The 22,636-nt window shown below is 36.6% G+C and overlaps 1 protein-coding gene across 1 annotated transcript in view; it reads right to left on the bottom strand.

Moving 5' to 3' along the window:
* LOC149790377 (uncharacterized) overlaps nucleotides 1–22,636 on the bottom strand; it is a 280,245-nt gene that overhangs the window by 243,945 nt on the left and 13,664 nt on the right. The window contains exons 2-3 of the mRNA XM_089972426.1: nucleotides 20,325–20,437; nucleotides 4,716–4,802 (exon numbers count right to left, since the gene is read on the bottom strand). Coding sequence (XP_089828552.1) covers nucleotides 4,716–4,802; nucleotides 20,325–20,413 — 176 coding nt within the window. The 5' untranslated portion in view covers nucleotides 20,414–20,437. The remainder of the gene's footprint in view (nucleotides 1–4,715; nucleotides 4,803–20,324; nucleotides 20,438–22,636) is intronic.

Below are 22,636 nucleotides of genomic sequence, written 5' to 3'. Positions count from 1 at the left end.
ATTTCACGTAACAAATTCGTTTACCTAAATGGTCCTGGTGGTAGCGGGAAAACAACGCGAGCGATAAATTTATTTGCGAAATCCGATATGATAGTGTTGACTCCAACTCACAGATTAGCGCGAGAAATAAGGCAGCGCGGCGTTGGTTCTTGCACATATCATAGTTATTTCAAATACAGCGGTGGATTATGGGATTCGGCTTGCATGGGAAACAAATATATCAACAAAATTATAATATTTGATGAAATTTGCACAGTAAATTTAGTTGTATTACAATCGTTCCTAACCTGGCTGGAGGAGAAAAATACAGCCGTGATAATGTGCGGAGATCATGGCCAGCCTGATCCGATTGATGGTGAATCTCCTCACGAATGGCTCAGGAATTTCGTTGACTATTATGAGGAAATCGACGCTGATTATAGATCCGATGATATTTTACTGACCGAATTCAAAAAAATAATTCGATTACAACCGAATAAAATTCAATGCGATGTGATGAGAAGAATAATCGACGAGACTCCGATGGATATTTTTCTAAATTTGTGGCGTCCCGATCATCTGATTGTTGCTAGTAGGAAAATTGTTCGTGATGTTATTCAGGAAACATTATTCAAGCTTCATTGCGAGAAATTTCCAACATTACAGGTACCATTGTGTTACAGGCCCGCTGATACCAGAAAACAAAATATCAGTGTTACTTTACCCTGCGGAGAGGAAAAGATCTTGGTACTGAATGATATTATTCTTGTTGATATTAATCTTGTTAATGACGCGATAAACGCAGAAAAATCGCCATGGAAACTAGGATATGCAACAATGATACATTCATCGCAGGGATTAACCGTGGATGGCCAAGTTTGGATCGTCGATGATAGAATTTCCTGGTCAAATTTAGTGTATTTAGCCGTGTCGAGAGTAAGAAAATTATCTCAGTTAGGTAGAATTCGAGTAAATCACATTAATGACGCTGGCGGTAGTTGAGTATCTTTCGGTATTATTTGTAATTCCTCCTTGGTAAATCCGCGTTGTGGCGCTAGCGAATCTAGGAAATAAATTGCTGGTCTTCCCGATGATCTTGTTACGGCTGATATTTTGTGTGTTGTTACACTCCAATTTGGATCGGTTGCTCTTTTTCTTCCTCCTTCGGCCTCGCCTTCTTTATATAAATACCTGACCGTGACGCTACCTAGCACAGGCGGAATTGTGGAATCTCGCTTTAGTGGTATATTCGATTTTGTAATTGCAATTGCGGGTTTCATTGCTATTGTTCGAGTTACTTCGTTATTTAGCGCGTTAATCACGTGAGGTAATCTTGTTACCCAATCATGAGATCGATTATCTTGAATAAATTCGCGCGCGTACTGATATCCGAATAATCGTTCTGCAAGAGTTTTATTGAATCTCTCAACGATAGCCTGATTGTGATGAACACCTACAATACCGCGACGGATTTTAACATTATTCTTTTTCATCAATGAAGTAACCGCGCCGAGAAATTCTCGACCTGGATCAACCTGGAGAAGCTTCGGCCATGTTAATGGAGATCGTAAATAAATTTCGCTAAACGCCTTAGCGATCTCCGTTGCTGTTTTATTCGATAACGGTTCCGCTTCCTTGTATCTGCTAGCGATATCAACAACCGTCAACACATACTTGTATGTGACTCCGTCGACGGTATCGTAAGGAAGAAACATTAAATCAGCCTGATGGACTTCATTAGGGACGCTGACAGAGAAACTCGCATATGATATTTTCTTAGGCGGAGGAAGATATATTTGCCAGACTGCCTGTTTCGATAACCACGATTCAGCGGTGGATTGTTTTACTTTAGCGGCTTTAGCGAGTTTGGCAATTGCTGATTTTCCTCGCCAGAATCCTCGCGGAGAATAATATATCTGCTCCATTATTATTTACCAGCACCGAATACTAATTTACCTTTCATTGCGCCTTTTATCAACCAAGTTGCCAATTTTTCTTTGAAACTTTTGTTAGGAATCGCGTCTATTGCATGAATTGGCCTAATATCAGCGAGATGTCTTTGTTGTAAATCCCCGCTACGATACGCAAGATCGTGATAGTAACACGCGTTATCGATGGCGTTTACTGGATCTTCGCCGGGATTTGGTTGATTATTATCATTGAGTCTTATATCGAGCCTTGTGCCGGGTCCGCAGTAATTGTATCCTGGCAGATGTTTTTCTCCGGGATATTTTGCCCAGGGAGTTCCGGGTAATTTTGACAAGAGGGATGCGATGTCTCCTCCAATTTTTCTATTTTTTTTTTTACAAATCTGAATTTGCGTGTTTTACAAACTTCGCATTCTCCTGCAATTGCGTTTCTGTTATTGCGTGTGACGATTTCGGTTGGATTTATCGTAGCTGTGCGCGTGCGACACTTAACACAATATAGATCCATAATATTCTAGTAACATGAATGTAATTGATTTTTCCGCCACGAAGAAACGCGAGCAAGCGAAACACAACGCGGTATTACCAAATTCGATTAGGATGATAATTATTGGCCCGTCCGGTTCTGGAAAGACGCAATTGTTGCTAAATTTGATAATGCGATGGCTAAAATGGGATAAGTTGTATTTGGTTGCACCGTCCGTTGATGATCAGCGTTGCTATCAGGTACTAAAGGAATTCAGCGACAATACCGACGAAGGCACGATAGAATTCATCACAGACATCAATGAAACCCCATCCGTGGAAAATTTAGATGGCGATGTTAATAATCTTGTTGTATTCGATGATGTTATGCTGGATAAGCAAACTAATCCGGCTAGGATAATTTCGCGTGGCCGACACAAGAACACCGATGTGATTTACGTGACGCAGCGATATACGCAAATTCCAAAGGTAATTAGGGACAATTGTAATATCTTATCAGTGTTCAATGGCGTCGATACTCACACGCTAAGAAATATTCATCAGACTTGGTGCAACGGCGATATGGACATAAACAAATTCAAAATTTTCTTCAGCCGCGCCCAGGCAACGCCGCATGGTTTCGTCACGATTAATCTTCATGATCCGCGTAGTAGATATCGAATCGGTCTTGATCAAATTTATTCATAAATTAGCACCCAAACTTTGCAAACTTCATCGACGGAATAAAATTCTCCTACCCCCCCCCCCTAAAATCATTGTCTGAAATCATTGAATTTGTATACAAAAAATTGTAGTCGGGAGTGAATTTACGCAAATTAATTCTCGTAGGAAGGCTTATTTTTGAAATCTGAGGCTTCTACGGAGAAAGTTCTCGTAGGAAGGTTTATTTTGTCTGTACAGTCTGGTCTGTAGAACTTCCCTGCTGCTGTGGTAACCCATCTTCTTTCTGTTGCAGTGACATTAACCTTTCACCCTGAAACTGATAGGCTTCATTCTTACCTCAAGTATAAGTCATCCACAAACATAATACACTCCACCCTCTGTAGTGTGTATAAAAACTATGGCCAAAGCTAATTAGTGTATGTGTATACACTCCACTCTCTGTAGTGTGTATAAAAACTATAGCCAAAGCTAATTAGTGTATGTGTATACGCTCCACTCTATGTAGTGTGTATAAAAACTATAGCCAACGCTAATTAGTGTATGTGTATACACTCCATTCTATGTAGTGTGTATAAAAACTATTGCCAAAGCTAATTAGTGTATGTGTATACACTCCACTCTATGTAGTGTGTATAAAAACTATAGCCAAAGCTAATTAGTGTATGTGTATGTGGGGGAGTGGCATTAATGACACATTTGTGCTGTTCAAGGCTTAATTGCACCATGTAAGATTACATATCCCAATAAAAGCCAATTACAGCAAAGACAAAGGCAAACAAAGGTGAAATCCTTCAACTTGAAAAGTCGACCCTTTTATAAACTGCACTGACTTTAAATTAAAAGATGGAAGACCTTTTCAGCTACAAATATCATAAACACATCAAACATTCCAAGTATGTGTGTGTATGTTGTGATTTGGATATTTAACGTAGCTTTAACAATTTTTCAGTCACATTGCTATGATGTCTGCAGTGTGGCAGTTTATAGTACTGTCTAGCACTGTGGCATCATGCCGCAGACATGTAACATGATGTCCCACCCAGTCACATTATCTTGACACAAGGCTGACCAGTCCTAACACTAACCTTTTAATGCTGAGCGCCAAGAGAGGCAGCTGTTAGGACCATTTTTGTAAGTCTATGGTATGACTCGGTCGGGGATCGAACCAACTACCTCCGAAGCAGGTGGGCACAATATGTTTACCCTACTTGCTTGAACCCATCAGTGTGTAGTGGAAGGAACATGGAAATTAATGGATAGAAGACAATGACAGAAAGTATGGCAAACTGATTGGTTCCTTTGCCATGGTCTATTAACTGTCACTGAGAAAAGCTAGAGTAAATTAAAATGTTAAACTGATCAAGCATGCCAATAAAATAAAACGTTAAACTGATCAAACATCGCCAAGTTTTTTCCATCAGGAAAACAATTACAAGATTCTTTTTAGGCCTGAACAATACAATATCAGTAGTAATTTTGTTTGTAATTGTACGCCTGGCCTACCGACATGTTCAGTCAAAAAATAAAATTTATTTCACTCCATGTGCAAGTGTATAAAAATTAACATGTGCTTAATATCCATATTCATTTTAAAATGTCAATACAAAGTTAATAGCTGACTGATGAATAAACCTGAAGTTGATTGATATTACTACGTACCGATATGCATAGCAGGTTGCCCATCCCCAAAATCCACAGCTGGTCGCATACCTCTCTGACGTATACTTTACGCTTGTACAGTAGTGTCTGTAAGAAAACAATTATTTAATATAAACAAAGATTATTGTAAAAATGCCAGAAAATCTTTATATTAAAATCGATCAGACTAACAAAACAGCAGGCATCAGTGGCATTGGCTTGTAGATTTCAGACTTCATCATCCAGTGTACTGTAATAAAGATGGTGTAAAATCTATCAAAAAGATGTCAGACTGTACCATCCAGTGTACTGTAATATTAATGGTGTAAAATCTATCAAAAGTGATAGTCAAACCTCGATCACACATAACCTGGGGATTTACATTTCATAACTTAATTATAAAATGTCTCATATACACATGAAACATGGATCAGAACAGGTACATCTGTTAAAGAGATTTTGGCAACTGGCCAACAAATCAAAGGCTGTCCAACAGCATACAGGTTGACATCAAGAGGTGAGACTCAGCACAATATGGGCAACAGCGAAATCAAGTTGATTACTTATTACTTATTCCCAATTCTATAAGGAATAAGTATTCCCAATTCAAATATTTTCACATACATCTGAATACTTATTTCTTATTCATACCGAGATTTTCATTTCTTCATTATTCTCAATTCAGTACGCAATTGGTTACCACTTAATTAATGCAGATGAAAGCTTTTCAGGGCATGCATTGATGTAATCCTAACCTAACTGAAGAAATATGAGCGCTATATAAAGCTGAATATAGATGGCTCACGGACTATATGTGGGAATGGTTTAGGATATTGATAGGAATACGTGTTTAGAAATTTCATATAGGATTAATTAATTGTGTTAGGCATTTTGGTCATGTCTTGTGAAGCATGGCATTAAGTATTAGTAATCAGGTTCAAAAAACTTACTAATAACTCAAGTAAAAGGGAAACCACAAAAACCATACAAGTGTGAAATTGGAGATTTCTCTTGTGTGGTCGTCATGTCCTAAGAGGAGAATTATGTGGAGTATTTACGAGTTTAAGAAGCTTTCAGTTGACTTTGAATATTGTCTTGAAGTCCTTGGAACTGGGGAACTTACCTGTATAAAAACTTCCGCCTTGACTTTAACCAGATTCCAGGTGGAATTTTAAAGCAGATTTCACCTAAAGTCTAGATTCCACTTATTATAAATTTTAGGTAGATTCAGGGTGGAACATGGCCAGAAATATGCAAATTACTCCATCTATTATTAAGAGGAATGTTTATTCTGCCTACTAGGCAAATTTTTTTTATTCCGCTTATTTAGCTTAGATTCCCTTTATTATAACTTTTAGGCAGATTCAGGGTGGAATATAGCTCAAAATATGCAAATTACTGTTACTAGGCAGAATCTTTACTTCTGCCTAATTAGATGGAAATACCTGTAGTAACCCCATCCAATAATCAAAATGTCAATGCGGATTTCAGACGGGATTTTTAAGCAATTTCTGCCTAAACCATAAAAAGTATACTTCAGATTTCTATTAAACTGCCTAATGATTTTTAGACACTATTGGGAATCAGTGATAAATATTCACAGTAATATTTAAAATGGATCATAAATTTTATTTTGACAGACATTATCAAATAAGATTTAGGGTTTTCTTGTCATGAGGGGCAATGCCATTTTCTTTGTTGCATACAAAATCTAATCCATGATGGCATCACTTAAGTATTTTTCATTTCACTTTCAAGTTTGGTGAGATTTCACAAATATTTTGACCAAAACTTTCATTGAAATTATGTTGAGGTCTCACTCAAATTTCTCTGAAATATTTGTGAGGTTTCAAAAAAAATTTGACTAAAACTTTAGTAAGATTTCACTAAAATTTTGATGATTATATTTTACTGAAGTTTCAGTAGACTGTTTCAGACATTTCAGCAGGTTTCAAATAAATAATGGATATGAATTAAACAGGACTTTATTAACCAAGGTGATATTTAAGTGTGCATGAAAACAATTATACTGATGTTGTAATTATATGACATCCAAAGCAAGAGAAATGGGAGTTAATAATAATAATAATAAATACTTAATTTAGAGTAGCTAATTCAATTAGTTACATAACTAATTTACCTTGAGGCCTTCTATCTGTAATGTACAACATATACAGTATATACAACATGATATGAAGTATCTGACATGACATTAAATAATTAAGTGATTTTAAAAATCGAAGTACCCAGCCTGGAACATTTGCACAGGCATCTGTGAACACATAAACATATAAAGTATAAAATATTAATCTGCATTGAAAAATTCAGCGTGAAAAGAATGCAAAAATTACAGAAAAGCATCCATTTGATACAATGATTATGAGAAGAAAAGCTAGGAGCCTGCCTTATGTCACTTGTACTGTAGACTGGATTTTTGATTGCACAAACTATGATGCTGTTGTGGTCTCTTGAATTAGTCCTTGTTCCATAAGCAGCCGTGACAAACGTTTATCATGATATAATTACTCATATTTTACACTGAATTCAAACACAACTAGAATATTTTAATAACATACACAATAATACCTCACGATATTGAAAGTAGATTCTACTTTTCAGCCAAGAAAATTTCGCAAAGATGTGACTATCTTTGATAGACATGGATATCTGGCAACAATTCCCACCAGTAATCTAAACGTTGTCCCTCCTTAAATTCTGATGTTAATCAGTTCGGAGTTGTATAACTTCGAAATCATCCTGATTCCTGGTTCAATTCCTTGTCCTATTTAGCACGTTACCGCTACTGTAAAGCTCTTTATGGCACAAAAAGCAAAATTCTTGTTCTGGCGTTCGGTTTTCGTACAGATTGACCAATTACGTTCCCATCGACTTTGCCTTCAAGCTATTCTCATTGCCGCACATTTTTCAAATGGTTATTCAATCTCGTATCCCGCTCGAAAATTCGAATCACCGTGTTTAACAAACATGCTCATTCTCATCAGTTTCTGTTACGCGACTATTCATTGGGTAATTACAAAATTTCTGTTACGCGACTATTCATTGGGTAATTACAAAATTTCTGTTACGCGACTATTCATTGGGTAATTACAAAATTTTGACCAATCAAAAAGCTTTATACAACGATCCTTTGTTAAACAATAAACGGAACAAATACTTATTTGAAAGCTCGTTGCGGAATGGGACGGATGGAGCATTATTTAAAAAGAGTTACGGAGACGATTTTAAAAAATTGGTTAATATCGAGGAAATTCAGGCCAGGAGAAAAGCGAAATTCTGTTTAAAAACGGAAAACAAGATGAAAACTTGTTTGAGAGCAGTTAAATCCAACTGAAGTTAAACAAAAATACAACAACAAATTTGAAAAAGAAATTTAACAAGGAAAGATGTGGAAAGAAGTTATAAATTGTGCCCAAATTAAACATTAAAAGTACAGCTATCAGAAACAGGAAATATAAATGCTGCTGAAAATCATTCAAATTGTAGAAGAAACAATAAATGTTATTATATCTTATTGATATTTTTAGTGAACTGTCAGTGATATTACAATCACAAAATATCACTAAATATTTTCAGTCATTCAACTTTACAGACACACACACAAGCCAAGTTCTAATTCTGCCTTATTTAACTGATGTAAATGACTAAGTTCTTCATTCCACCTAAATGTTGGTTAGAAAATAAACTAAGTCCAGATTCCTCCTTTCATATAATAGATGCTAGTGACTAAGTTCCTAATTCCACCCTGATGGTGGGTGGAAAATCAAACAAGTCCAAAATTATGCCTAAAAATGTATTACAAAAGTCAATCTTAGAGTTTGACGAACTCTAGATGGATTCATCTTTGACTTCTCCAATTTTCCATGTCCGCCTTTGTATTAACTAGATTTTTAACATTTTAGGCAGATTCCGCCTGTAGTCTGCTTAAATTCCAGGTGGAATCCGCCTAATTATTTCGTACGGGAAGCATACTTGTAACCGATTTCCAGAAATTGGGTTACATAAAGGGGAGTGGAGAGCGGTTAAAGCATATGCCGCAAGAAAATTGTATCTTACTTACACAGTTTGGTCGTTAAGTATCGTCTTTAAAGAGATTTGACATGCACCCTTCTTGATATGTTATCTCTAGAGGATAGTGTAGTCATGAAAGAAGTCCTCAGGAATTTCTCTGAGCCGATTTCGAGGAATCAGCTGGATGATAGAGGTCTCGTACGACACATGCAGTAAGATTTTAACATAGACCCTTCTTTGACATTTTATCTCTAGGGGATAGAGGCCCATCCACGAAAAATGTCCTGAAGAATTTCGTCGAGAGGAAACAGCGAAATAAGGGATGCCCTATGGGTACCTGGTAGTAACCCTCCCCCCCCCCAGAAACCCAACAAAAAAAACAACACGTAAATGTTAATAGATTGTACCTGCTAAGAGGATTTTGATTTCAACGTGTCTTGCATATTATCAAAGTACACGGCCTAACAGTAGAAAAAAGTTGTAATTTTTTACAAATTCGTCGAGACGATTTGGAGAAATCTATGGCTAGATGGAGTTCAAATAAGACACATGTCGTAAGAACATTATATCTTTATACAGTGTTGACATGTAACCTTCTTTGATATTTTTTCTCTCGGGGATAGAGTCAACTCTCGAAGGAAGTCCTGAAGAATTTCGTCGATATCAAACTGCGATATAAGGGTCGTCCGTTGGGTACCTGGTATGTTGTTGTTGTGGGTTTTAACGCCATTTTTCAGCACATGTTAGGCTATACATGGCGGCCAGTAGTAATGGTGGAGGAAGAACCCGGGAAATCCCCAGAAACAACTACCGAGCCACGAGAAGCTACTGTAAGCTTTCTCACATACCCACACTGGCCAGGTACCAGGTATGAAAAACGCGAAAAATTAATAGATTGAATGAAGAGTTTGTACTAATTGAACCTCTAGTTAGAGGACTTTGATTTCAACACCTGTTAGACAGTACCTGGTTTGGCACCCGTGCTTAAAGTATAAAATAATTTTTAAAATAAAATAAAAACGTCGAGTCAATTTTGAGAAAGTCGCGACCACATAAAGACGGTCGGGTAGAACACATTCGGTATGAAAATTGTATTTTACGTATATAAGTGGGCCATTGAGTCCCTTCTTTATATAGTTTGACATACACCCTTCCTGACATTTTATCTATGGGAGGATTGAGTCCATCCACAAAAGAAGTCATGACGAATTTTGTCGGGAGGAAACCGAGAAATAAGGGACGCCAGATGGGCACCGGGTATGAAAAAACTATTAACTGTTAATAGATTGCACCAATAGTTTGTACTAATTGAACCCTTACTTAGATTATTCTGATTTCAATGCCTCTCATAGAGTATCTAACTAGGGACCCATTGTAACAGCAGAGCTGATTTTGAGAAATTCGCTGCTAGAGAAAGGAGGTCGAGTTCAACTTATACCGTTGTACAGTTGGGCCAATACGTCCCTCTTTAGAGTTTTGATATGGACCTTTCTTTAATATTTTATCTCCAGTGGATAGAGTGCATCCACAAATAATGTCCTGACGAATTCCATCGTGTGTTAAGAGCGAAATAAGAGGCATCCGACGGGTACCGGATGTGAAAAGCACTCAAATATTCATAGGTTGTATCACATGTTTGGACTGATTGTATTCCAACTTATAGGATTTTGATTTCAACGTCTCTTGGACAGCATCTAAATAGGGACCCGTTCTTACTGTAGGAAAGGTGTAAAGAAACTTCTTCGAGCCATTTTCGAGAAATTCGCAATTAGAGAAAAATGGTCGAGTACAGCACATACCGTCAGAAGATGACATCATACCTAATCAGATGGGTCATTAAGAGTTTTGGCAGGGACCAGTCTTTGGTGTTTTATCTCTAACGGATAGATCCGTCCACGATGGAGGTACTCATGAATTTCGTCAAGATGAACCAACCAAATAAGGGGTGTCCGCAGTGGCGTCATTAGGGTTGGTGTCACCCAGTGCGGTAACTCGTGGTGTCACCCCCATGGACCTCCTTCCAGCACAAAAATTCAAAAATTGTATAGACAGTCATTTTGGTGTCACCCCTCTGAGATGGTGTCACCCGGTGCTGTCCGTACCCCCCGCACCCACCCACCCCTAGCGACGCCACTGGGTGTCCGATGGGTATTGGGTTTGAAAACCACGCAAATGTTAATAGATTGTATCAATAGTTTGTACAGATTGTTCTCCAACTTAGAGGATTTTTATTTCAACGTCTCAGACATTATCTAATTAGGGACCTGTTCTAACAGTAATCAAGGTTTGAAGAAAATTTGTCGAGCCAATTTAGAGAAACTAGCGGCTAGATAAAGGAAGTCAAGCAGAACACATGCTGTAAGCTTATATCTTACGTTTACATTTGGGCCATTACGTAATCTTTTCACTGAGTTTTGACATGGAATCTTCTTAGACATTTTAGTTCCAGGCGATAGCGACCACCAACGACGGAAGTCCTGATGTATTTCGTTGAGAGGAAACAGCGCAATAAGGGGCGCCCTATACGTCCCGTGTATGAAATACACGGAATGTTAGTTTGTATCGCTGGTTTGTACAAAGAGTACTCCAACTTAGATGAATTTGATTTCAACGTCTCTTTGTCGGTATTTAAACGGGGATCCGTTCCAACAGCAGGACAAGTATGAAAAAAATTCGTCGAGCCGATTTTGAGAAATTTTCTGCTAGATAGGGGAATTCGAGTACAACGCTTGCCATCAAAAGATGAGATCATACATATAGTGTTGGGTCATTACGTCCCCTCTTAAGAGTTTTGACATGGACATTTCTTTGATATTTGATCTCTAGAGGATAGAGTCCATCCACGAAGGGTGTCCTGACGAATCCCTCAAGAGATAGGAACGAAATAAGGGGCGATGGGTAAGTACCGGGTATGAAAACCACGCAAATATTAATAAGTGTTTTCTTCCATTTTTTCTTTCTGTTATTTAGAGGCGTGTAATCAAAATTATCTTAGTAGAGGTTCAACTAGTGCAAACATTTTAGTGTTTTTCATACCGGTACACGTCGTCTTTTCGTATCGGCGATATTCGTCAGGACTTCCTTCGTGGGTGGACTCTGTCGCACAGACATAAAATATCAAAGAAAGTCCATTGTCAGAACTCTCTAAGAGAAGACGTAGAGGCCCAACTATATATGTACTGTGTAATATGCTGATCGCATGTGTTGTGCCCGAACACTTTTATCTAACCACGAATTCGTCAAAATCATCTCGACTAAATTTTCTTCGAAGGTTTACTACTATTTGGATTGGTTACTCTTTACTGACTTTGAAACAGGAGTTTAAATCAAAATCCTCTGAGTAAGGGTTCAATCGTGACAAAGTCTGGCTACAATCTGTTCATATATTGTAACGGTTTTAAATACTGCTGGTATCCGTAAAGACCCTCTTAGTTTTCCGCTTGCATCAGACAAACACTGACAAAATTGCTTTTGGGAGTCAAGTATATCTCTGTTTAGAAGATATCGTACAATAATAAATGTCAAGATCATTTTAGTGGTGAACTGTAGGAACCAGATATGGACTGAAGAGGTCGTCTGCTAATGGACTTTGTTACATCTATCATATATTAATTTCTAGATTTAAAAAAATCGGGTCGAAGAATTTTTTAAAAACTTTTTCTACGTTTGGAAGAAATCTCTAACTACATATTGTCCGAGAGGCTTTGAAATCGTTATATTCTAGTTAGGGGTTAAATAATTACAATCTATTCAATCGATCAAAATTGTGCGTCTTTTTCATACCCGGTGTCCATAGATTGACCCTTTTTTTCGCTGATTCTTCTAGATGAGATTCATCAGGACTTCTTTCGTGGCTCGACACTATCCCATAGAAATAAAATGCATGTGAAAGGTCCATGTCAAAACTCTTTAAAGAGGAGACGTATTGGTCCATATGTATTGGAAAACATTCCTGAATAGAAACTCTCCATAGAAGTTGCAGTAAAAATCGTGTACGTACGGGTTTAATCGCACTAACTATTATTTGATTTGACACACACTGAGCGTGTTTCATACACCTACCCGTATGCTTGTTTGCCCAGTTCCACGTACTTCAAGACAACATTAGGTGTGAACTGGGGGCTTCCTAAACTCCTAGATACTTGAAATAATTCTTCTCTAAGCACATTATGACCACACAAGAGAAATCTTTAATTTCACACTTGTATGGTTTTATTGGTTTCACGTTTACTTGAGTCATTAGTAAGCTTTTCGAATGCAAATACTAATATTTCGCGGCCCAAACATCTAACACAACTAATTAATCCTAGTTCAAATTACTAATTATGTATACCCACCAATACCCTAACCTCTTCCTCCACATAGTCCGTGATTTGTCTCTAGTCAGCTTTATATAGATGCCACCAAAGAACACTCTTATTTCTCTAACTGGGTTAGAATAACACCAATGCATGCCATGAAGGGCTTTAAATCTTCAATAAGTAGGTTATAACCTATTACTTATGGAACTGTGAATAAAGAATGAACTCCCATCTGGATGTGACTAAGGAATCAGTAACCAAATGTATGTAGAAATAGTTGAATCGGGAATAAGTAACTGGTTACTTATTCTTTAAGTTATAAGTAACTGGTTACTTATTCCTTATTCAATCCGGAATAAGGAATAAGTAACCAACTTGACGTCAATAAGGGCAACAATACTGCAAGTCGGCCACAAGAACACACTTCTTCATAGTGCATGTTAAAATGTTGTGGGTTTAGTGCCATTTTGTTTCAGCACACGACAGGCTATAAGTGCGAGCGTTTTAGACTTCTCATCCTAGTCCGATAAATCAACCCTCCAAATATGTGTTGATACTGATGGGCGATATGTGACAGCAACAAATTGAAGGCAATATCTCTGTTGACTATCTTTCATGCCTTTATTCTTATATCATTACATTTCAAGTCGTATTTGGATTATATAAAGCTAAATTAATATTTACTTTAGACTGCACGATATTTCAGAATGCTAATTTTCATTTTACGGCAGTAACCTGGATTTAAATATGAAATTTCTTTATGCAGCACAACATTTGGGAATAATTAAACTTAATTCATGGACAGAGTCTAGGACAGGAGCATAAAAATTATCTCTTTGAAATAACTTTTATTTCTTTCCTGTTGTTGCAACTGTCAAGTTAACTTGAATCGTAAATTTCACTTGTAAAACTTCTTTTTCTGTGTGAATGCGGGGAAATACACTCTTCTTCCCTCAACTGCATGTGCCACTTGTCACAGAGTGATGAACCAACTTCCCTACCAACATGTATCAGACACTGCCTTTAAAGGTTTCTCTGGTAAAACTGATGAACTCTTCATTTAGAACACAGCAAGTCACATTATATTAATAATTAACACCCCTAATGAAACCGAGTTATGTTTTATTATTTGACATAGGAAAGTTCATGCATATACACTTTACTCAACGCTTGCTTAATTTAAATTTTATTTTGCATTTAGGGGACAGCAAAACCAGTCAACTTCTACATATATTAATTTTTTATTTCAACGTAGGGAAAAGCAAAACCAATAAACGCCTACTTATTTTAATTTTTTTTTAATGTACGGGACAGCAAAACCTAACCCTGCTTAATTTAATTTTTATTTCGACGTAGGGGACAGCAAAACCAACAAACGCCTACTTATTTCAATGTTTATTTTACATGCAGGGGACAGCAAAACATGCCTACATATTTTTATTTTTGCTTCACATGCAGATGATAACAAAACCAATAAACGCCCACTTATTTTAATTTTTATTTCACATGTAGAGAACAGCAAAACCTAATGCCTACTTATATTTAATTTTTATTTCAACGTAGGGGACAGCAAAACCAACAGACGCATATTTATTTTAATTTTTATTTCAGTGTAGGGGACTACTTATTGTTATTTGTATTGCACATGTTTTGGACAGCAAAACCAATAAACGCCTACTCGCCCAAAAGTGCTAGAAACTCAACCACTACCTGATAATCAATATTCGCTGATCAATAAGACACCAGGGTCGGGGCTGAAGTCTGATATTTAGTGCACAATAGTTTCTAAGATTACGAGTACCTCATACGATTTTAAGAAAACTTAACAATGTCTTATCACTGTCAAATATAAAATGATGTAAAGGAACATGAAGAGGTCTTTTGTCCTTTTCTGAAATACAAGAATTGTATGCATTCTGCTTTACAATCACATATATAAAAGACCGCTCCCTGTATTTGTTTTCTAATAAATTGACACGTAAGCAAACACTTTCCTTCAATTTGCTACTTGCAATATATTCAATCTTTAACCTTTTTACGCCCAAAAATTGGTGACATAGTGGCATTTGTGTCTCTTGGGATGTATTTAAATCCTTATGTACAGGGATAATAAAGAAACTCTGTTCAATTTGGAACTGTTGACTAAGCATTCATAAGTATATTTGTAGCTGTCCTACATCTTGCACAGTATTCGGTAACTTTAGGTTCACCTGTCAAAAGCAAGACGGCCCTTTTTTTCCTGTCATATTCCACACTCTACTAAAACAAAATGTAGATTTGTTTTGTTTTTTTCCCAGTCCTTTTTCTTTGTATATATTAGCATTAATTTTTTTCAGTACCGGTATACCGGTATATTGCGGTTTGCTATTCTTGCAACACAGCGCAATACCATTTTCTGTATCGCGATTTTTTCACGGTCTTGCTTTCATCCTATAAATCTATGTATTCCACACAATTCTGAAATTGAATTCGAGAACCATATTTTCTTTTTCTCCTAGACGCACGCTAAGCACGAGATAGCAAGAGAATGTAAAACGCGACGCTCAGTACCATTATTCCGGCAAAGTTTAAGGGGGTGGTGGGTGAGGGTGTCAAAAGAAGGGGACTTTGCCTCAGATATTCATGTACTGTTTGTAATGATACTAAATGAAAAATTCTCAAGAGTCCATGCTCGTAATGACACTAAATGAACGTTAATTAAGAGTCCGTGTTCGTAAATATATAAAATACTCTAAAATGATTTACATTTGTATCCAATGTCGGAATGTACATGCGAGAAAGTATACACCATCGGTTTGATGTGTAATAAAGACAGCAAAATATTTAAATTAACAGCGCTGACATCTGATATTTTCCATGTGAAATGCATCATTGGTCAGAGATTTCCTCTTCTTGTATCCAAATATCGATTAACATTGACTCCTTTGTTAAGTGTTTAGGCATGTAGACCTGAATTTTAAGTTTCAGAAATATATTTTTTTAATGGATTTTTTTGGGTATTATTCCCAACAAAACAAGCGAAATGTGCCGTGTGGGCATTTTTCGATTTAAAGGAAACGACGAGTAGAGGCGAAGTTGAAGAAGGTATTGCAGTGTGCAAGAAGAGCAATACTGACGTACGTTATAGTGACGGAACGGATAATGTAAGCACTCATCTAATTGGAGACCACAAGATGAAAGGATTGACATCATCAACAGCAGGGTTATCTAGTGTCATCTAATTCGACCTTGGTGAAATGTAACATAACAATTCCGGCGATGTTTGCGTCTACATCTATATATAAAGAGATAAGTGTTCGACACAAGAATTTAACAGCTACCGTGGCTAGATTTATTGCTAAAAATGTTGTTGCAAACGATTGTTTAAAAGAAATGGTTAGGGTTTTGGATCCTCAATATGGCTTTCCGTCGTTTGGACATACATCCCCGAAATGGTGGTGCCGGACATTTATTACGTTCGCCGAGACATGATTAAAAGAAGTCTCTTGGACATGTAACACTTAACAACAGATGACTGGACGAGTAGAGCCGTCCAGTGTCATGTTACTAATACTGCTTTGATGTTAAATGAGGGCTAGGAACTGGAGTCTTTCTTTCTGCTAACCAGGAACGTTCCAGAGAATCACATTGGCTTAAACATCGCTAAAGTAACTGTGGATGCTATTGAGAAATGGAGTCTGCAAGAATCCTCCCTCAGTGAGAGGACAGTACGTATAATATGGTGTGGCTGCTTCGGAGGTCGGATGCAACCCTTAAATATTCTGTTATTCTCTCACTCCGAACCTAGTAGAGCGCAAAGCGTTAAATATCGACGACGTGTCAAGAATTAATGGTCGTATTATGAAGGATTATGTAATTTTTCACAATATAGATGCCGCTGTATTTTAAGGCAAAACTAAATTACGATGACTTCAAAATGTAAAACTGATTCAAGATAATATGTGCAGAGGATGAAACTCTGCTGTTTACATAAAGGGATGGTTCCTGAAGTGCAACCTGTTCTTTATGCTAATTTAGTTAATCACGGAAGTTAGATGCAACGCCAGTAACATTACTTCATTTCTAGAGGAAGATGTTACTCGTGTCTAAGACATTTTGAATTGCCTGATTCCGCTTCCAGAAATTACGGATTGCAGAAAAAGCTAATTTTCGAGCCCGCAAGAAGTTGATGATACTTGTAAGTTATTGTATTTTGTTAGATTTTGCTATATTTGCTGGTCTTTTGGGATTACTGAGCCCAGTCACTTCATCTGAAAATGGAATTCCAATCATGGCACAACAAGGGGGCATGGTTGGTTTCGCAAGTTCCATTACCTACCAGGAAAAGATTTATTGAAATTGAATCTGACGTTTTTGTTTCACGTTCTGTTATTACAGCTTTTATTAGATTCCAACTTTTACGCCAGAAAATATAAAAAAAAACTACTGAAATTCATTTTACCTTATTTTTCCGCAGATGGGATTAAATCAGATGATCCAGTTCTCCCTCCTCTGAGGGGACTTGCGTCGGTTTATGGTGATATTATATTTGTCAGGGAGGAAAAGCCGACCCAATCCAGACTTGACAGAGTGAAGCATGAAGTTAACTTTTTCAGGAATGAATCCCTAATAATGTTGGATTAGGATCCTCTGAAATGGTGGAAAGCTTAGCAGTGCATGTTCCCACTCCTTGTACAGGGAGCTAGGTAAACGTTATGCATTCCTACAACTTTCGCGCCCTCCGAGAGAGGCTTTAGTACATCAGGAGCCATTGTTACCGTTCAGGATTTGAAAATTCTAAAATATCTTTCTAAAAACAGCAACAGTTGACGCAGAAACAGAGGGTTGGTCCATTACTAAAACATGGGCAAGAAATACGATACTGGACTATTATATGCAGACCCCAAAGCATGAGACATATTCCATACATTTGCCACTTTTGCTCTGTTCTTTTGTATCTGCACTGCATGTACTAGCGCATAAATGCATAACATCAATAGCCATGCAATGCATGTACTAGTACATAAATGCATACTTTCAATAGCCATGCAGTGAATGTGCTAGTACATAAATGCATACGTTCACTAGCTATGCAGAGAATGTACTAGTACATAAATGCATACAACCAATAGTCATGCAATGCATGTACTAGAACATAAATGCATATAATAAATAGCCATGCAATGCATGTACCAGTATATAAATGCGTAATTTCAATAGCCATGCAATGCATGTACTAGTACATAAATGCATACTTTCAATAGCTATGCATTGCATGTATTAATACATAAATGCATATTTCAATAGCCATGCAGTGAATGTGCTAGTACATATATGCATACAATTAATAGCCATGCAATGCATGTGTTAATACATAAATGCAAGTTTTCAATAGCCATGCAGTGAATATTCTAGTATATAAATGCATACTTTCACTAGCCATGCAGTGCCTGTACTAGTACATATATGCATACAATTAATAGCCATACAATGCATGTACTAGTACATAAATGCATACAATCAATAGCCATGCAATGCATGTACTAGTACATAAATGCATGCTTCCAATAGCCATGCAGTTCATGTACTAGTACATAAATGCATACAATCAATAGCTATGCAATGCATATGCTAACTAGTACGTAAATGCTTACAATCAATAGCCATGCAATATATGTACTATTACATAAATGCATACAAGCAATAGCCATGCAATGCATGCATTTGTATATAAACACATACAATCAATAGCCATGCAGTGCGAGTACTGGTACATAATGCATACATTCATTAGCCATGTATTGGAGGGACTCTTGATGAATCAACAGCTCCTTTACTAGAGATCAAAATAACCAGAACATTGTTTGTTTGGAAATGTATAATTTTACAGTAACTGTGTCGGTCGTAAAAGCTATGCTAACACGGTACAGGATTGACTGGTAAATGTGTCGGTCGTAAAAGCTATGCTAACATGGTACAAGATTGACTGATACCTGTGTCGGTCGTAAAAGCTATGCTAACACGGTGCAAGATTGATTGATCATGCAACTCTTCATTTGTAAGGTGATGAATTAGGATATCACTTTTTGTCAGTCCTGTGGTTAATTGTGTTCTCTTTCACCCCACTGCACCCAAAACACACCCCTTACACCCGCAATGTAATCTAAACATATTGTTGAGAAAATAATTTGTTTTAGCTTTATTCACTTTTGCAGCGACTTTAAAGTTATGACAATTAAAGTTATGACAATCTTTGAGAGGGCTCCGGGTGACCAAGTGGTACTGAGCACTCACTCAAAAGGCCAATACAGTTTCGATTCCAGCAACTTGTGTTGACTCTCTACGTCGATCATCAGCCCCAAGACGTAAAAGCAAACACCGAATCAATTTTTACACCCAAAGGTGTTCTCTCTTTAGCTCCGAGTGCATATTATTTTTTAAAGTCAATCAGTGCAGGCTATTTTTAAAAAAATAGTTGGGAATTAAAAAAGAACAAAAACACAGATAATGATTCAACGTGTTAAAATTGTAAGTACGTGTAACAGTCGATAAACGTTGTATCAGAACATGGTCAATTTTGAAAATTATGTCCTTAATCTGGGCAACTTCTATTATTTCCGTTAATCGTATGGATTTTTGCTCGTTCTTTTTCATGCAACCGATATAGGCCGCGAGTGGCCTAGTGGTCTAAGTGTTTTACAAATCACCGGCATCTAACCTCTGTCCGTTTGGGTTCGAGTCCCTGGCTCAGCCAGCGTGGGCATGGGAGAAAGTTTGCCAATAGCTTCCCGTGGGTCGGTTGTTCTTCCCGAGGTTGCTCTATGTTCTTCTTTCAATAGATATACTGTTCGCCACGTAAAGCTTATCCTGTGCTGAAAAATGGAGTTTAACCTAAAACAACGAAACACCATCATACTTATTTCTGTTTATTATTTATTTAAATGAGTAGTAAAAGTTATATAAAACGGGTTAAGAATAAATATATATTTTGACACTCAAGCCCACCCTCACATTTGCCCGAATTAATTAACTGCCTCTGTGTAACGGTAATTTAATTAATAAGAATGGAAAACGAACTTTTCTTTTCGATCTGAAAACAGTCACAATGTTAACCATTGGGACCTTGGCCTTGTTTGGACCTTAGTCGACCTTCATTTAAATTCTGAATATTTAAAAAAAAATTGCATTCGTTGTCCTTCAAAATTGACTATATTATCCTTGTATACAAAAAGAGTCGTCAGCCCAGTATTAGCATCCATTTCGTATCTAGCGTTTCGATAGGGTATGCAGTGACGAGGAAAACACATTTTTTAAATCTTACCCAGTCCAGAACATTAACCATGCTTGAACCGCTTCTAAACACAAAATTGCTATCAAGAGCAAACCGAGTGTCCATTTATGAGTCATCATGGCGGATTAGCACAGGGATCCTATCTGCAATAAACAATATTATGTTCAGTCATGATAGTGAAAGAAAAGCCATGGGACACTTTAAACTGTTTAAAAATAACGTTAAAACTCGTATCCCTACACGAGAACATTTCTGGTCCAAACATACTTTTCTTTAAAAAAAATTTGTAAAAATCAACAACAGCAACAAAAAAAAAGAAAGTACATTCCCAATATCACTAGACCAGACTTATACCTTGAAGAGGGTCCATCCATATTTTTGTAGTTACCAACTGTACACTCGAATCTTAGACCACGTTATAATTTCTTAATTGTGCATTGAATATAGCGATAAATAATTCTGAAAAATGATTTACAATATAAATAATGGCACCAAATGATATTGTGACATTTTAGTGAGGTTATCTTAAAACATTAATTTCAGTACAAAGAGATAACGCACATTTATATAGCAACCATGTTACCAAATAACATATAAAAATGTTGAATTCAAACTTTAAAAATGTCCTGCGGTGTTTTAGGAAAAAACTAAGATTGACAGATTACTTTCTATGGTGATAGCATTGAAATAAACATTTTCCATCCTGACATCAAACTTTTTAAAACAGTATGGCAAAAAAGATACAAAATGTGTATTCTATGTAGATAAACACACACGTTTGTGTTCCGCAAAATTTATATTAAAACTCGAAATAATGTAAATTTTACATTTCAGTCAACATTTATGCAACAAGAACATAACACATTGAAAACAAAATTTGAATTAATACAGGGCATGGTGATAAAATACATGAAGTTTTTATTCAATATAGGAAGGCAAAATCTAAGATAAGTCTGAAATCATTCATGCATCTGAAAGGATTGCTAAAATTCATGTTTCCATTGTTGCTGGAGGTCCCGTTCGCGTGTTGCTAGCGCCTAAAGACAATTTATCTAGCTTATAGTATTCTAGGGTTGCTGTTAAATGGCTGAAACAGAACGGTGTTTAAGGAAAGGGTTACCTTCCTAACTTCGTCCAAGATATATCCGTGATTTACAAGGTTAAAGGGAATGGATATTTGAAGGGACGATGTTAAGAGCAAGAGTTACGACAAACAAGATGACATATGCAAAGTTGAAACGATTTTAAGACCTTGACAATGAAAGGTAACAAGTGTGAACTTCTCAAATTGAAAGGGCATGATGCATCATTCAAAAGTTGGGAACAGATGGTAAACATCATTCCATTAAATTAAAGGAATCACAATATAAAGATGTCCGTATTAAGAAGAATAAAACGTTTAAAACATTTTTGTAGATAATGCGTTTTTAATGTATTGAATTTAGAAAAGGAAGATGCTTTACGATGAACTTATGCAAATTTATATAGATCACAAAAACAGATATTAAAAAAAACATATACAAGATATCGCATTTAGACAACAAAATGGTGCACAGGAACGAAGTAAAAATGCAACTATGACGTAAGCAATGTCCTAACATTGCAATAAACGACAATACATAAGAAATGAAAATACATAACATTAAAATATAGAGATAATTGAGACACATTTTCAAAAAGAAAAAGAAAGTCAAACGTAAAAGACTACAAGACTACAAGCTGGCCTACATAATTTAAACGGGATAAAAGACAACGAAGATCACGAGGCTGTCTCTGGAAAACCTCTCGTCTTCTCGTCCTGGCCAGGTAAATTTTGTTGTGTCGAGGAAACCTTTAGTACTTACTCGCCCCTTAATCGAGTAGATGCAGATTCGTATCTTTAGAATACATTTAGTTAAATTCTCTATCGGTAACCAACGTCTCAGCTCAACTTTGCTGAACACGAGTCAGTGATCGATTATGTTTACTTATATTGCCTACTAGTTTTCTATCCAGAACATGTCACAAAGGAATCAGGCTTTTTTTAAATATTTTTTTATTGTTGTTGTTGTTTACACAGTTACTCTACATTGTTTTTTTTTTAATTTTTTTATTTTTTTATTTTTATTTTACACAGATAGTCTACAATGGATATAAATCATGAAGACATGTTTAGCGTGAAGATAGAGGCTTAAAACCATTTTAGTATATGGACCCGAATATGTTTAAATTCTTCGTCCACCGAGGCATTGTTACGCTCGCCCCAATTAAACTATTTTAAACACTGTTTAGCTTTATCGATGCATTCTTACGTCAAAGCGATGAGGCCAGCACACTTTTATATAAATATGTAACTACTTCTT

This window comes from Sinohyriopsis cumingii, chromosome 10, assembly GCF_028554795.1.
Source record: "Sinohyriopsis cumingii isolate HCF-2022 chromosome 10, ASM2855479v2, whole genome shotgun sequence".
Taxonomy (NCBI): domain Eukaryota; kingdom Metazoa; phylum Mollusca; class Bivalvia; order Unionida; family Unionidae; genus Sinohyriopsis; species Sinohyriopsis cumingii.
This window is presented reverse-complemented; position numbering and strand designations above follow the sequence as displayed.